The sequence below is a fragment of the Stegostoma tigrinum genome, chromosome 27 (assembly GCF_030684315.1).
Source record: "Stegostoma tigrinum isolate sSteTig4 chromosome 27, sSteTig4.hap1, whole genome shotgun sequence".
Taxonomy (NCBI): Eukaryota; Metazoa; Chordata; class Chondrichthyes; order Orectolobiformes; family Stegostomatidae; genus Stegostoma; species Stegostoma tigrinum.
The window spans coordinates 9,486,910-9,501,509 of record NC_081380.1 but is presented as its reverse complement, the minus strand read 5'-3'; the positions used below and the strand labels follow the sequence as shown (position 1 = coordinate 9,501,509).

At 44.3% G+C, this 14,600-nt stretch overlaps 2 protein-coding genes across 3 annotated transcripts in view; one reads left to right on the top strand and one right to left on the bottom strand.

The window, feature by feature from the left end:
* rasa4 (RAS p21 protein activator 4) overlaps window positions 1-14,600 on the bottom strand; it is a 233,593-nt gene that overhangs the window by 34,622 nt on the left and 184,371 nt on the right. For both annotated transcript variants that reach the window (XM_048556900.1, XM_048556901.1), the window contains exons 9-11: window positions 13,792-13,909; window positions 2,026-2,179; window positions 1,288-1,352 (exon numbers count right to left, since the gene is read on the bottom strand). In XM_048556900.1, the coding sequence (XP_048412857.1) occupies window positions 1,288-1,352; window positions 2,026-2,179; window positions 13,792-13,909 (337 nt within the window). The remainder of the gene's footprint in view (window positions 1-1,287; window positions 1,353-2,025; window positions 2,180-13,791; window positions 13,910-14,600) is intronic.
* LOC125464498 (general transcription factor II-I-like) overlaps window positions 1-14,600 on the top strand; it is a 224,658-nt gene that overhangs the window by 200,474 nt on the left and 9,584 nt on the right. The gene's annotated exons all lie outside the window — the stretch shown is intronic.

The following is a 14,600-nucleotide window of genomic DNA, read 5'->3' as shown; positions in this document are numbered from 1 at the left end:
CTGTAGCATCAGTGATGCTGGGTATTCAGACATTCTCAAAATGCTGCCCCTCCGTCCTGGTTAAAAATACTTCAGTACAGGATAATGTGCGGCCTCAATTCTTCATTCCAGCCGTTTGCGTTTCAGTCCAATCCAGTTCACAGAATCCCTACTGTGTGGAAGTAGGCCATTAACCCATCAAGTCCACACTGACCTTCCAAAGAGCATCCCCAGTCCCATCCCTCTACCTTATACTTGTAACCCTGCATTTCCCATGGGTAATCCACTTAGCCTACACTCCCTTTGACACCATGGGCACTTTAACATGGCCAATTCTACCTGAGCTGCACATCTTTGGACGGTGGGAAGAGACAGTACGAAACCAATGCAGACACAGGACAACATGCAAACTCGAAGCTGGAATCGCACCCGGGTCCCTGGCACTGAGAGGCAGCAGTGCTAACCACTGAGCCACCATGCCGCCCGGTTGATGAAATGGAAGCTACTTCTCTGAATATACAAGATCTCATGGCTTGATTCAAAAAGGACTTCCAGCGTCCTGATCGATAATGATATTTCAAACCAACATTGCCAGAAACAAATCAGAGGGGATTTTAACTTCAGGCTGGTGGCTATAAGGGTATAAAGGTGCCCATTGCCCATTAGCTGTTGCTGTGAAGTTTGCCCCACTTGATGCCCAGTCATCAGTTATAAGCTGCCAGTAAATTATGAATATGCCCAGCAATCCTCCTAAATCCCCAACACCATTGTTGTTGGCTCCTGAGGCAGATGCAGGTAAAGATGATGGGGGGGAGAAGTAGAAGATCACTCGTCATCAATATGTGATCAAACACTGACGCACCGTGCCTGACTATACCAGCGCCATTGCATCCAGTTGTACATGTTCCTGAATGTACCTGCATCTGCTGTGCAGGTCCCCAGTTGTATGTGCCCACCACCCCCAGCTACACCTGCTTACACTTGCACCTCCCTTTACCAGTCCCCACGTGTACCTGTCTCCAGTTGTGTCTGCATTTGCTCTCCCTGTCCCCAGTTTTATGGTGTCCCCATCTTTACCTGCATCTGCCTGTACATGCACCCACCTGTACTTGTCCTCAGCCATACTGTATCCAGCCATTTCTGTCCTTGACTGTACATATCCACAATAGTCTACACATGCTCTGACGTACACAGCTACTTATTTATAGTTGTGAACTGTCTCATCATCCCCTGCAGGATACCCTATAAACATTAACAGCAGACCACTTCTCTACAATTAAAGATATGTTATCACTGTCTGTTTCTTACCTTTAAAAAGCATTCCATGGATTTGGAAGCTAGCGAATTATTACGGAACAAAGTATTTGGTTCAGCTGAAAAACATGAATAGAAAGGAACCATTTCAAATTGACTGCCAAATTCTGCCCTTTTGAGACCTGTAAATAAGATCCACAGTTGAACGTTGACACTCTTGCCAGTGTGTTCACTCTGCTCAGTAGTTTTGAAAGCGGCAATATTTCTTATTCTGTATCATTGGACCTGGAAAGACTCAGCTGCATTCGTCTACACCACAACAATGACAGTGCTTCAAATGTTCAGTGTGTTTGAGGGCTGTGAGGGTGTGAGGAATTCAGCAATGAGCAGTCACTCGACTGACAACTGCTAACACTCACTCTTAGTGACATTGGAAGCAGCTTCAAGCATGGAGCTGTATTGACTCTGAACCTCAAACATCGTCACTCCTTGCTCTGGTCTGATTTCTCGGTTGGAAATTTTAGTGAAAGAAATACTGATTTATGGTATGGGGGAATAGCAAAAATATTGGGATATTCAATAAGAGCAGCATTCTAACCTTGAAACACAATGGTTGGTTAAGAGGCATTTTACCAGCACACATACCTGATGTAAGTGGATATGCATTATTAATGTATTTGTGTGCAGAATCTTTCAGAATTGAACCCATTACATGTCATTCTCTGGACAGGATATCACAACGCTTTAAATATTTTGCTTTCTGTGTATACGCTGGATGGCTACATTTCTTACTTGTTCTGTCCAATTCCAAATTCATGATGAAATCTAAGAACTCTCTGGCCAGCCCTTGTCCCAAGAAAAGTTTCACCAGATTGGTTGCGACCTCCTGCCTGTTTTCAGCAGTGGTGACCTCATCGATCAGGGCCAACAGACTCCGCTTTTCACCCTAGAGGTATAAAGATGATGATTATTACCTGTCACATCCTGCAGGTTGAGTGCAGAGTTCCTACCATTTGGTCAATGGACACAACTAATCAGTCACAAACAAAGCAGAAATCACCGGTAAAAAAAAGCTCAGCAGGTCTGACAGCATCTGTGGACAGAACGCGGAGCTAACGTTTCGGGTCCAGTGACCCTTCCTCAGAACTGACTGTAGCTTGGAAAAGGGATTCTAAAGATTGGGGTTGGGGGTGAGGGTGGGGGGGGGGGGGGGGGGTGGTGTGGAAGGAAGGAGTGAATGGTCAGTGTAGATAGAGCCCAGTGATAGAGACAAAACAGTCAGACAGACCAACAAATAGTTAAAGATCAGCCCTGGAGAGATGAATAACTGTTAGTAGGGACCATTAGTAGCTCACGATGGGCTGTTTGTGGTGGTAACCCATGTGATGACAAGGTGCATGGGGTCTGGGTTAAGGATATAAGCGGAAATGCTCAACCCTTTTCTCCGTCAGGATTCCCGTTCTACTCTTTTTTTCCTGTTCATCATTACTCTGTTGTTGGTGCTGATGTTTGACAAGGCATTTGCTAAAATTTGCTTCCACAGCCACGTCACACTGAGTGACCGCCTCCAGCTCAGACACATGGATTCCAACTGAACTTTCATCTTTCCAATCCAGGTATCTCCATGATGTGTAAGCTGTTCTCACCACATCCTGAGATCCACACTCAGTGCCACGTGTCACCATACGCACACTCTCAACCTCTCTCCCATTTCTCGCCCCCACTATTCACATGTTCTGAGTGGCTTAATGGTCATGGTTCATAGATGAAAATATTCCATTTGGTGGATGTGAGGAAAATGGGCAGTTTTGCGTAAGAGTCCTTCTGGATATATGGAAAAAGAAGTGGAAAGGGGTGATGCTAGGGCTCAGAAACCCTGGCGTGACTGTACAGGGGTGAACTGTCAAATGTTAATAATGCAGGGTAAGAAATTGCTCTGCTCAATGTGTAAAATTTACCTTTGGGGCAATTCTTTTACATTATTTCCTGGGATGGTGAGCATTGCTGCAAAGTTAGCACTGGCTGCTCACCCCCGTTTATCCTTGACAACGCTGCCTTGATGAGCTTACAGGGACACGCACAATGCTGTCAGGAAGGGAGTTACAGGATTTTGACCCAGTGACACTGAAGGAACGGCAATATGGTCCCGAGTCAGGATGGTGAGTGGTTTGGAGGGGAACGAAGGTGGTGGTGTTCCCATGTATCTGCGGCCCTTGTCCTTCCAGAAGGCAGTGAGTTGGAAAGGAAACTTAATGAGTTGCTGCTCCAAGATGCATAATAAATGCCAGCCTTATGAGCAAAGCTGTCATCCTGAGAGTACATTATTTGGAGTTTAAAAGGTTCCTCATCATTAGTGCTAACAGGTAATATTGCTGAAACACAATACTATTCTCACTACCTTGTTCGTGACTACATTAGAGTTGTTGTGGAGAAAATACAGAAGGTTCTTGTTAATGCATTTACAACATCAAACACATTGTAATCAGAAAGATTCCTCTTGTCAAATTCCCCTTCCTCTGGCACCATTGACAAATCCTCACCCTTATAAAGAGAGCTAAAAGGTCTCAAAGTGTGTTGTCAGAAAACAGTAAAACAACAAAATCAGCTGATATTGTTTCAGAGACAATGGGAACTGCAAATGCTGGAGAATCCAAGATAACAAAGTGTGAAGCTGGATGAACACAGCAGGCCAAGCAGCATCTCAGGAGCACAAAAGCTGACATTTCGGGCCTAGACCCTTCATCGGTGAAGGGTCTAGGCCCGAAACGTCAGCTTTTGTGCTCCTGAGATGCTGCTTGGCCTGCTGTGTTCATCCAGCTCCACACTTTGTTATCTCAGCTGATACTGTTTCCTTGGAATGAATATAGTCCCAGGTTCTTTGAAGCTTCCTGCGAGCTTTGTTGATTTCCAAATTGGTTATTTGCTCCTATGAAGCAAAAGACATAAAGATAATGAGTTTTGAGAAGATTTGTAGCTCAGGTTGAGGTTCTGGGTGTGAGTTTGCTCGCTGAGCTGGAAGGTTCATTTTCAGACATTTCGTCACCATTCTAGGTAACATCATCAGTGAGCCTCCGACGAAGCGCTGGTGTTATGTCCCGCTTTCTATTTATCTGGTTAGGTTTCCTTGGGTTGGTGATGTCATTTCCTGTTCTTTTTCTCAGGGGGTGGTAGATTGGTTCCAAATCAATGTGTTAACATTTGGAGCCAATCTACCACCCCCTGAGAAAAAGAGCAGGAAATGACATCACCAACACAGGAAATGACATCACCAACCCAAGGAAACCTAACCAGATAAATAGAAAGCGGGACATAACACCAGCGCTTCGTCGGAGGCTCACTGATGATGTTACCTAGAATGGTGATGAAACGTCTGAAAACTAACCTTCCAGCTCAGCGAGCAATCCCACACCCACATAAAGATAATGCTACCAACTGCCTTGATAAGGTTCTCGATTCATTTTTATTCTCTCATGGGATGTGGGTTTCACTGACAAAGCTGACACTTCTCTCATTGCCCCTAAGAAGATAATTGCAAACCCTTTCTTGAATCACTACACATCCACAGTGTCGATAATGGCCCACCCTTTGCGAGAACATATTCTCTTCCATACAGCCAGCGGTGCCTTCTGTCATTGGGTGGCCTGATCTTGCAGGTTCATGGAAACCTTAAGTCACTACCTATCAGCCCTGTTACCACTGTCAGGCAGTCAGGGAAGATCCAGTCTACTGCCTCTGCCTGGGCTAAAAACGTGACATTAAAAAAGTTGCTTTATTTCAAAGACCGGACTAGTGCTTTCCTTCAGGGGCTCAGAAGATGATGCAAACTTACACTCTAGTGGAAAGCAAATTTCCCAACTGTGTATTTTACACACTGGCAACGGCCCATGACCTGCTCCAGAAAAAGGTAGCTATGGAAACATACATAGGCATAGTGGTGGCTCAGTGGGTAGCACTGCTGCCTCACAGTGTATGGACACGGGTTCAATTCCAGGCTTGGGTGACCGTCTGTGTGGAGTCTGCACGTCCTCCTCGTTTCCTCCTACAGATGTGTAGGTTAGATGGACTGGCCATGTTAAATTACTCACATTGTCTTGGGATGTGTAGTTTAAGTGGATTAGTCAGGGGAAATTTAGGGTAGTGGTGAGTCTGGCTGGGATGCCATGTGAAGGGTCTGTATGGAGTTGTTGGGCTGAATGGCCTGTTTCCACACTGTAGGGACTCTATTATACACTTTAGCTGCCTCATGTAAACTAGGCACGGGAGTGAAAATGAAAGATCTTACACAGAACATCCAATATTGTTTTTAGGTATCTTCTCTTCATTCTGATGTTAATTCTCCCTTTGTATGTTTTGTTTCTTTGATCTCATTCTTTTCTCGAACCATCCAAACCTCTACAGCTGAGACTGAGAGGTATAAGGTCTTGGAACGCTGCCAATGTGCCCTAGTGCTTCCCACTTATGCCCAATCAGATACACTGAAGTCCCAACTTGTTCTATTTGAAATTCCCTCTGGTGACCCATCATTAATCATGTCACAATATCACTCTGTAGCAACCATAGCGTTACTGCCTCAATCTTTAATCAAGGTCATTCCAGCACTCTCTCAAACTTAACCCAACAATGGTTCTACAAATGAAACAATTTATGTCTGCTCAAATGAGTGAAAAGGATGCAATTCAATCCTCACATTGGAATGATATTCATAAAATTAGGGGTTTACTACAGGCCCCCCAATAGCAGCAGGGAGATTGAAGAAAGCATAGGTCGACAGATTTTGGAAAAGTGTGGACGCAGTAGGGTTGTTGTAATGGGTGACTTTAACTTTCCTAATATTGATTGGAACCTCCTTCGAGCAGAAGATTTGAATTGAGCTGTTTTTGTAAGGTGTGTTCAGGAGGGTTTCCTAACGCAGTACGTTGACAGGCTGACGAGGGGAGAGGCCATTCTAGACTTGGTGCTCGGAAACGAGCCGGGGCAGGTATCAGATCTTGTGGTGGGAGAGCATTTTGGTGATAGTGACCATAACTGCCTCACATTCTACATAGCTATGGAGAAGGAGAGGATTAGGCAAAATGGGAGGATATTTAATTGGGGAAGAGGAAACTATGACGCGATTAGACATGAGTTAGGAAGCATGGACTGGGAGCAGTTGTTCCATGGTAAGGGAACTATAGACATGTGGAGACTGTTTAAGGAACAGTTGTTGCGAGTGATGAATAAATATGTCCCTCTGAGGCAGGCAAGAAGGGGTAAGATAAAGGAACCTTGGATGACGAGAGCGGTGGAGCTTCTTGTGAAAAGGAAGAAGGTAGCTTACATAAGGTGGAGGAAGCTAGGGTCAAGTTCAGCTAGAGAGGATTACACGCAGGCAAGGAAGGAGCTCAAAAATGGTCTGAGGAGAGCCAGGAGGGGGCACGAGAAAGGCTTGGCAGAACGAATTAGGGAAAACACAAAGGTATTTTACACTTATGTGAGGAATAAGAGAATGGTCAAAGAAAGAGTATGGCCGATCAGGGATAGCATAGGGAACTTGTGTGTGGAGTCTGAGGAGGTAGGGGATGCCCTAAATGAGATTTTTGCTTCTGTCTTTACGAAAGAAACGAACTTTGTAGTGAATGAAACCTTTGAAGAGCAGCTGTGCATGCTGGAATGGATAGAGATAGAGGAAGCTGATGTGCTGAAAATTTTGTCAAACATTAAGATTGACAAGTCGCCAGGCCCGGACCAGATTTGTCCTCGGCTGCTTTGGGAAGCGAGAAATGCAATTGCTTCGCTACTTGCGAAGATCTTTGCATCCTCGCTCTCCACTGGAGTCGTACCTGAGGACTGGAGAGAGGCAAATGTAACTCCTCTCTTCAAGAAAGGAAATAGGGAAATCCCCGGCAATTACAGACCAGTAAGTCTCACGTCTGTCGTCTGCAAGGTGTTAGAAAGGATTCTGAGGGATAGGATTTATGACCATCTGGAAGACCATGGCTTGATCAAATGCAGTCAACACGGCTTTGTGAGGGGCAGGTCATGCCTCACAAACCTTATCGAGTTCTTTGAGGATGTGACTAGAAAAGTTGATGAGGGTCGAGCTGTGGATGTGGTGTATATGGACTTCAGTAAGGCATTTGATAAGGTTCCCCATGGTAGGCTCATTCAGAAGGTCAAGAGGAATGGGATACAGGGGAACTTAGCTGCTTGGATACAGAATTGGCTGGCCAACAGAAGACAGTGAGTGGTAGTAGAAGGAAAATATTCTGCCTGGAAGTCAGTGGTGAGTGGGGTTCCACAGGGCTCTGTCCTTGGGCCTCTACTGTTAGTAATTTTTATTAATGACTTGGATGAGGGGATTGAAGGATGGGTCAGCAAGTTTGCAGACGACACAAAGGTCGGAGGTGTCGTTGACAGTATAGAGGGCTGTTGTAGGCTGCAGCGGGACATTGACAGGATGCAGAGATGGGCTGAGAGGTGGCAGATGGAGTTCAACCTGGATAAATGCGAGGTGATGCATTTTGGAAGGTCGAATTTGAAAGCTGAGTACAGGATTAAGGATAGGATTCTTGGCAGCGTGGAGGAACAGAGGGATCTTGGTGTGCAGATACATAGATCCCTTAAAATGGCCACCCAAGTGGACAGGGTTGTTAAGAAAGCATATGGTGTTTTAGCTTTCATTAACGGGGGGATTGAGTTTAAGAGTTGTGAGATCTTGTTGCTGCTCTATAAAACTTTGGTTAGACCGCACTTGGAATACTGCGTCCAATACTGGTCGCCCTATTATAGGAAAGATGTGGATGCTTTGGAGAGGATTCAGAGGAGGTTTACCAGGATGCTGCCTGGACTGGAGGGCTTATCTTATGAAGAGAGGTTGACTGAGCTCGGTCTCTTTTCATTGGAGAAAAGGAGGAGGAGAGGGGACCTAATTGAGGTATACAAGATAATGAAAGGCATAGATAGAGTTGATAGCCAGAGACTATTTCCCAGGGCAGAAATGGCTAGCACGAGGGGTCATAGTTTTAAGCTGGTTGGAGGAAAGTATAGAGGGGATGTCAGAGGCGGGTTCTTTACACAGAGAGTTGTGAGAGCATGGAATGCGTTGCCAGCAGCAGTTGTGGAAGCAAGGTCATTGGGGTCATTTCAGAGACTGCTGGACATGCATATGGTCACAGAAATTTGAGGGTGCATACATGAGGATCAATGGTCGGCACAACATCGTGGGCTGAAGGGCCTGTTCCGTGCTGTACTGTTCTATGTTCTATGTTCTATGTTCTAAAACACCCGAGCTTTGCTCTTCCAGTTTACGGTGTTGTCTGTATCCCTGGAATAAATTGCAGCCTCATTACTCACTGCATTTTTAATTCTGTAGAAAAGCTTTGGACTCAGGCATCAAGTTATCACTGAAGGCACCCCACAGAGACGCAAATTCTGCTCATCAATGAGAGAGGCACCAGCAACCAGCATGATTTAAACAAGTCTCCCATTTGCACAGAATATATTACCATTTAGCAGGGAAGCAGCTTCCTTCAAAAATCTAATGGGACATGAGGTAACAGCTCACTTACTTCAGTAACAGTCACTGGAGAACAGTTCAGAAGGAGTAAGACTACAGAGGGTCTCTTACATACAGAAGCTGAATGCTGGCACGCTGTTACTGCCTGTCATGAATTCTTAAAATATGGTGCATATTTTGGGCTAATATTGCTGTTAATTCCCTCTTACCATTGACCCATCAAAAGAAGAAATGCCACAGAAAACTGTTGAAGCAACAAGTGAATATTTAGATCTATGTCTACATACACTTTCAGATTTATGAGACAGTCATAAAGTTCCAGGCTAAAGATGTTCCCCAATCACAAAATGAAAGGATTGTTGTAGTAGACACAGCAGAGTTCTTAAAGCCTAAGCACAAGAGGGAATTAAATAAATGCACATTGGTAACGTAACAGGATTCATGAAGACCCCTTGTGTGGCCTCAGCACTGAAGGCAAACGCTTCACTATCTGTTTGTTTCCTCATCTGCAACGGGCTTTAGTCTCCTAGCACTGTGCAGGAAATTATTACTGCTCTGGGAAAAAGAAAGTACTTTTAAATATAGGTCTAAATATTCAGCTACTGATTATCATCATCCAAAACCATTTTTTATTTCTGAGAGGGACTGGTGTTGTGCACAATTCATTTGACAGTACTTCTGAACCAGGTTCCATTCAGCAATTGCAAATCTGGGAGAATGGTAACAATGTTAGGGAAGCTCAATCTCAATGGAATGTTAACCCAAGGCCCTCGCATGAAACACCCAGGTGTTTGGTTTAGCCTGTGACAAGGCATTTCTTCTTTTCTTTAGTTATAGAACACAGGGGCTCAAAAATCAAGTGTCCTCATGCAAAGGGACCAGCTTATTTTCATACATTCCCAGATGCTGTTGTTGATGTCATGCTAATGAAATGCAAGAATCCTCTGAAAAAAAAGGCTGGTGGCTTTGTACTGAAATTTGCCTTGCCCGACAACCTATTCTGAGATGGTATTACACACCTCTGAAAGGAGCGGACTTGAACCTGGGCCTCTTGGTCTAGAAGTAGGTACGTTACTACTGTGCCACAGGAGGACTTTGTCACTTGGCTCATTAGCTGTGTGTAAATCAACTTTCTTATTTACTTATAGAAGAGTGATTCATTGGCTTTGAAGTATTTTGGGACCTCCTGCAGCCATGAACAAATGTTTTGGAAGTATTTGCTCTTTTTCATTTTAAAATAGTGGTACAAAGCTGGAGTTTAAGTCAGGTGGAGGGAGATGTTTGCTGAGTAAGGTTTAGGTGATGTCCTTCACCCAAGACAAAATTCAGTTTTGCCTATCAACAGGTCATGACTTGCATTGCTTGTTGATGCTACAACAGATAGTTTGAAGGTCTATACCATGACTAATTCACAGAACGTGGAGGCAGACTGTGACTGGTCATTCTCTCTGTAGTCTTTTTCTTCTTATATCAGTCACTATGTGGCCATCACCAGGGACATTCATTCGCCCTGCCACTTGTTAATACTTCCAAATAAAACTATTGACACAATAATCACAAGGTACAAATTCTGCTCTTGGATCTGAACTGAAAGAGATCAAGTGATTAGGTATTTACTTAATGATCCAAGCTTCAAGGTAAATGCTAAGATCCACGGGAACACTACACACCTTCAACTTCCCCTCCAAGCCACTCACCATCCTGAGTTGGACATATATCGCCGTTCTTTAACTGTCACTGGGTCAAGATCCTGGAAATCCCTCCCTAAGGGCATTGTGGGTCAACCCACAGCAGGTGACTGCAGCGATTCAAGAAAGCAGCTCACCCCCACATTCTCAAGCACAACTAGGGACGGGCAATAAATGTTGGCCTAGCCAGAGAAGCCCATATCCCCTAAATGAACTTACAAAAAGTAGATCTATTAACCACCGCTGGTTCTGAAGTGCTTCTGGTTCATGCAGTCTTTTTCAAAAGGATTAGCGATCGTGAACCCAACCATCTGAATTTTAATACTCACTTCAACATCAGCAATGATAAATTCTGCAATAGTATGGTATAAAATAAGGTTTATTTTTCCACCAAAATTTCTAGCATTCTATAGACCCTGACTCCTTTTAAGGAGGCACATACTATCATTGATCAACTTTGTGGCATCCAATCTCTGGCCACCTTTATGCTGCTGTTGGCATCATTCACTATGCACTCCCCTCCTGGAGGAGACCATCAGCTCACCTGGACTTGGCATGTGGACATCACACTCCCCTACCAAGCTCTCTGATGAAGGGTCTAGGCCCGAAACGTCAGCTTTTGTGCTCCTGAGATGCTGCTGGGCCTGCTGTGTTCATCCAGCTTCACACTTTATTATCTTGGATTCTCTAGCATCTGCAGTTCCCACTATCTCTCACTCACACCAAGCCTGTCTCCAATCACTACTCACTGTTTACTCTCGTCTTGACCTCGACACCATTATCACCTCCGTCTATTACTCCAGCACTGCTCCCCCCAACCCCAGAAATAGTTCTAAACTATGCAGCTCTGAGGACAAAAATCCCACCCCAACCATTGTAAATAATAATTCAATTTGTCCTATTTGAAAACAGCTGTGTCGCGGCATGTTGTTGTAATTGTGAGACATCCTTCTCCAAAATGTGATTGCCAACGTAATTGGCTACTTTTTCCGGAATGTTCCTATGGTCCTTGCTGCACCCTGCCAACACACACACACACACAGAGACACACACACACACACACACACACACACACACACACACACACACACACACACACACACACACACACACAAATATATGCACATACCACCCCCCACTCCATACACTCATGCACATGCACAGACAGACAGACACACACACACACACACACACACACACACACACACACACACACACACACACACACACACACACACACACACAGTTGAACAATCACTACATTGTCAGATCCCAATGTCAGAGTAAATGATGAGGTTCACTACATGGGTGTCTGCTGTTTAACTGGCACTTTCTGCACCAATTGTAACGAGGTCAGGCGGGTGGATCACATAGAACATGAGTTCCCTGATTGGGGCTGTTAACCTGGTCTAATCAGGGAGTCCTGGCTGACAAATATAAACAGGAGTGTCTGGAGTTCTGCTCACTCTAGGAGCTGACTCTGAGCTAGCTGGGTCAATGTCTTGTACTATACACTTGTAAATAAAGGGTGACTTAGTGACTGAAAAACCGCCTTAGTGGAGTTATTTCACTTTCCAGTTTGCTAAATCAATGTGCTAAATCTAGTCTGAAAATCATCACCACTGATGGGCTCAACTCAAACCGATCCTAATTTTAGACTGAGGTTCGGCGGAAACTTACTATACGTGAGACCCTGAGGAGGTTACTGTCGAATGATCAGAAGGAGATTTGCAAATCCCACCCAGAGGAAAGGGGCAAATCAAATAAGGTTTATGAAAGGAGAAGCATTGATGAGCCTAATGGTCTCACTTCATTCTCTGCTTATCAGGTCCTTAGAATTAATGAGTGATTCGCTCCATAGACACAAATTGAACATAAGGAGTGACAATGCAGAGTGTCGGGCACTCTGAGTTTCATCAGGACTCCCCCGTTCTCCTCCTGGACTCCCGTTTGGAGACAGAGAGATGACAACTGTGAGGCATTTTTGTTGCTGGTCCAGAAACTCCAGCCTGTCTGATCTGAAGCTTATAATTCCTGCTGGGATAATGAAGATGGTGCACTCTTCCCGGTTATAGATTTTCTCAATCCTTATTGAGTGACTTAGTGGCTGTAACGTAATCCCAGTACCCCACCAGGGAGGTCAGTGACAGCTGGGCTATTTTTAGGCAGAGTGATGTCTGCTTTGTCATTGCATTTGCAATAAATCACATTTTCAGCTGTGGCAGAGTATTGTGAAGATGCTGCAGTTATGTCCAGTGTGTACATCTTCAAAATACAGTAAAGTATATCCGGTGTGAAAACCCCAACTCCTTGTACTGAAGGACTGAAAATGAATGCTTAATTCAAACAGTCATTGCAAGTAAAAATAAATTTTTGTATTCAAGTGGAATAGCGTTTCTGTGGTTACGAACGAAATGTAGGACCTGGGCATGTGCCAAATTCTAAGTTCTATGGCATTAGGGCAAAGGAATGCATTGCCAGAGAGGGTAGTGGAGTCAGCCTCATTAGGGCCATTTGAGCAGCAGGCATATGGATAATAATACAAGGTAGGGGTGGAGGTTGGATAGACTTTAGGTTTACGGTAAAAGTTCGGCACAACATAGTGGGCTGGAGGGCCTGTACTGTGCTGTACTGTTCTATGTTCAATGTTCTATGTGCTGAGGGACACACTAAAGCTTAAGGCAGCTGCTGCCAATGTGCAGTGGGGAAAGACCACCATCTAAGGTCTCCCTGCTGAAGTTTAATGAGGGTCTTTTCAGTTATCAGACCCTCCTGATTCCTGAAACATAAGTAAACATAATCTTGTATATTGCCTGGGGTTTGTTTGCCGCATAGAATCTAATTTCAGTGTCTGTTTTGTTTCTTCATTTGCCACTGTATAGAAACGAACTGCTTCAGTGAATATGTATACATATAAAGATACTTTGAAAAATTAGGTATATTTCTGAAATGAAGAAAATGTTCCTTCACAGTAGGTTGCTAAAGTCTGGGGCTTTCCATGGAAGTTCAAAGGTGGCAGGAAGGCAGGAAACTGTGCCAGTCAAAACTGGATTACTGTCCCACACTTCTTAGTAGATGGGCAGCACCAATAGATATCTGGATGGTATTTGGCTCAACACCTGACTGCACTGTATCAGAAACAATAAAGTAGGAGCCAAGTTAATTCACAAGAGGGGAACTCTTATTTCTCTGTTTTTCTAATTTATGGCTGGAGTATTTATTTATTTATTTTAATCTTTACTTCCTTAAGAATTTGTACTTAAGCATGTGTACCCAGGTACCTTGCTCCCTAAGATGGCGGCGTAAATGGTGACTTATAAACTTTTCATTGTGACAATAAAGCTAATTCTAAAAAGTTCCGATTACGTCACTCACATTGTTGGTTGTTTTGACCGACTGCAGGAGTAACTCCATGAGGGGCTGGTAGTAACTGGAAGGGAGAACGCTCTCATCTCGTAATCGCAGTTGCAGCCTCAGTGACCCTAGGTGTCCCCTGAAAGACAACATATTTGTTAGATTACACAGCACAACACAAGCTATTGTGTGCTTTGCATGGATAGGCGATGCTTTCAGCTCATTACCATAGCAACAATACATGTTGAAGGGTTAAAGTAATTCATTTGACCTTGATCCCACAGCTTCTGTTGGATCAGCAATTAACTTTTGTCAATTTTGTTTGAGGATAATTGAACATGTAATATTCATATCATCTCCTGATGTATTTGCATACAACTCGCTTAAAGCACAGTCCATTAGGATTGGTTGTTCTTTTATGTTTTCCTTCAAAAATAAACAATTTCAATTGAATATCGATGTGCATTTGCTTCATGGCTACAACAGTGTGCTTCTGGTCGTCCTTCTTTCCTCGCCCTTTGCGACCTGATTCTGATGAAAATTGCTTCACGAACCAACAGTTTTGTGGCCGCGACACGGTCAAGTTTCCCGTCCAATCAAACGAGATGGTCTCTGAGAAGTATATACCCAGAAAAGTTGGGGTGAAGTTGAGCCGGGGAGGGGGCTGAGAGGGAGCATCGCTGCTGGATCCAGGCCTACCCGTGACCTTTCACCTTCACGGTATCCCAGCACCAGGAAACGCGGTCTACAGCTGTTAAATCTGAAAAGCTGCAAAGTTCTGCAGCGTGCTGCCTAATGGAGGGAGTTAATTAATGACTACACCCCAACTC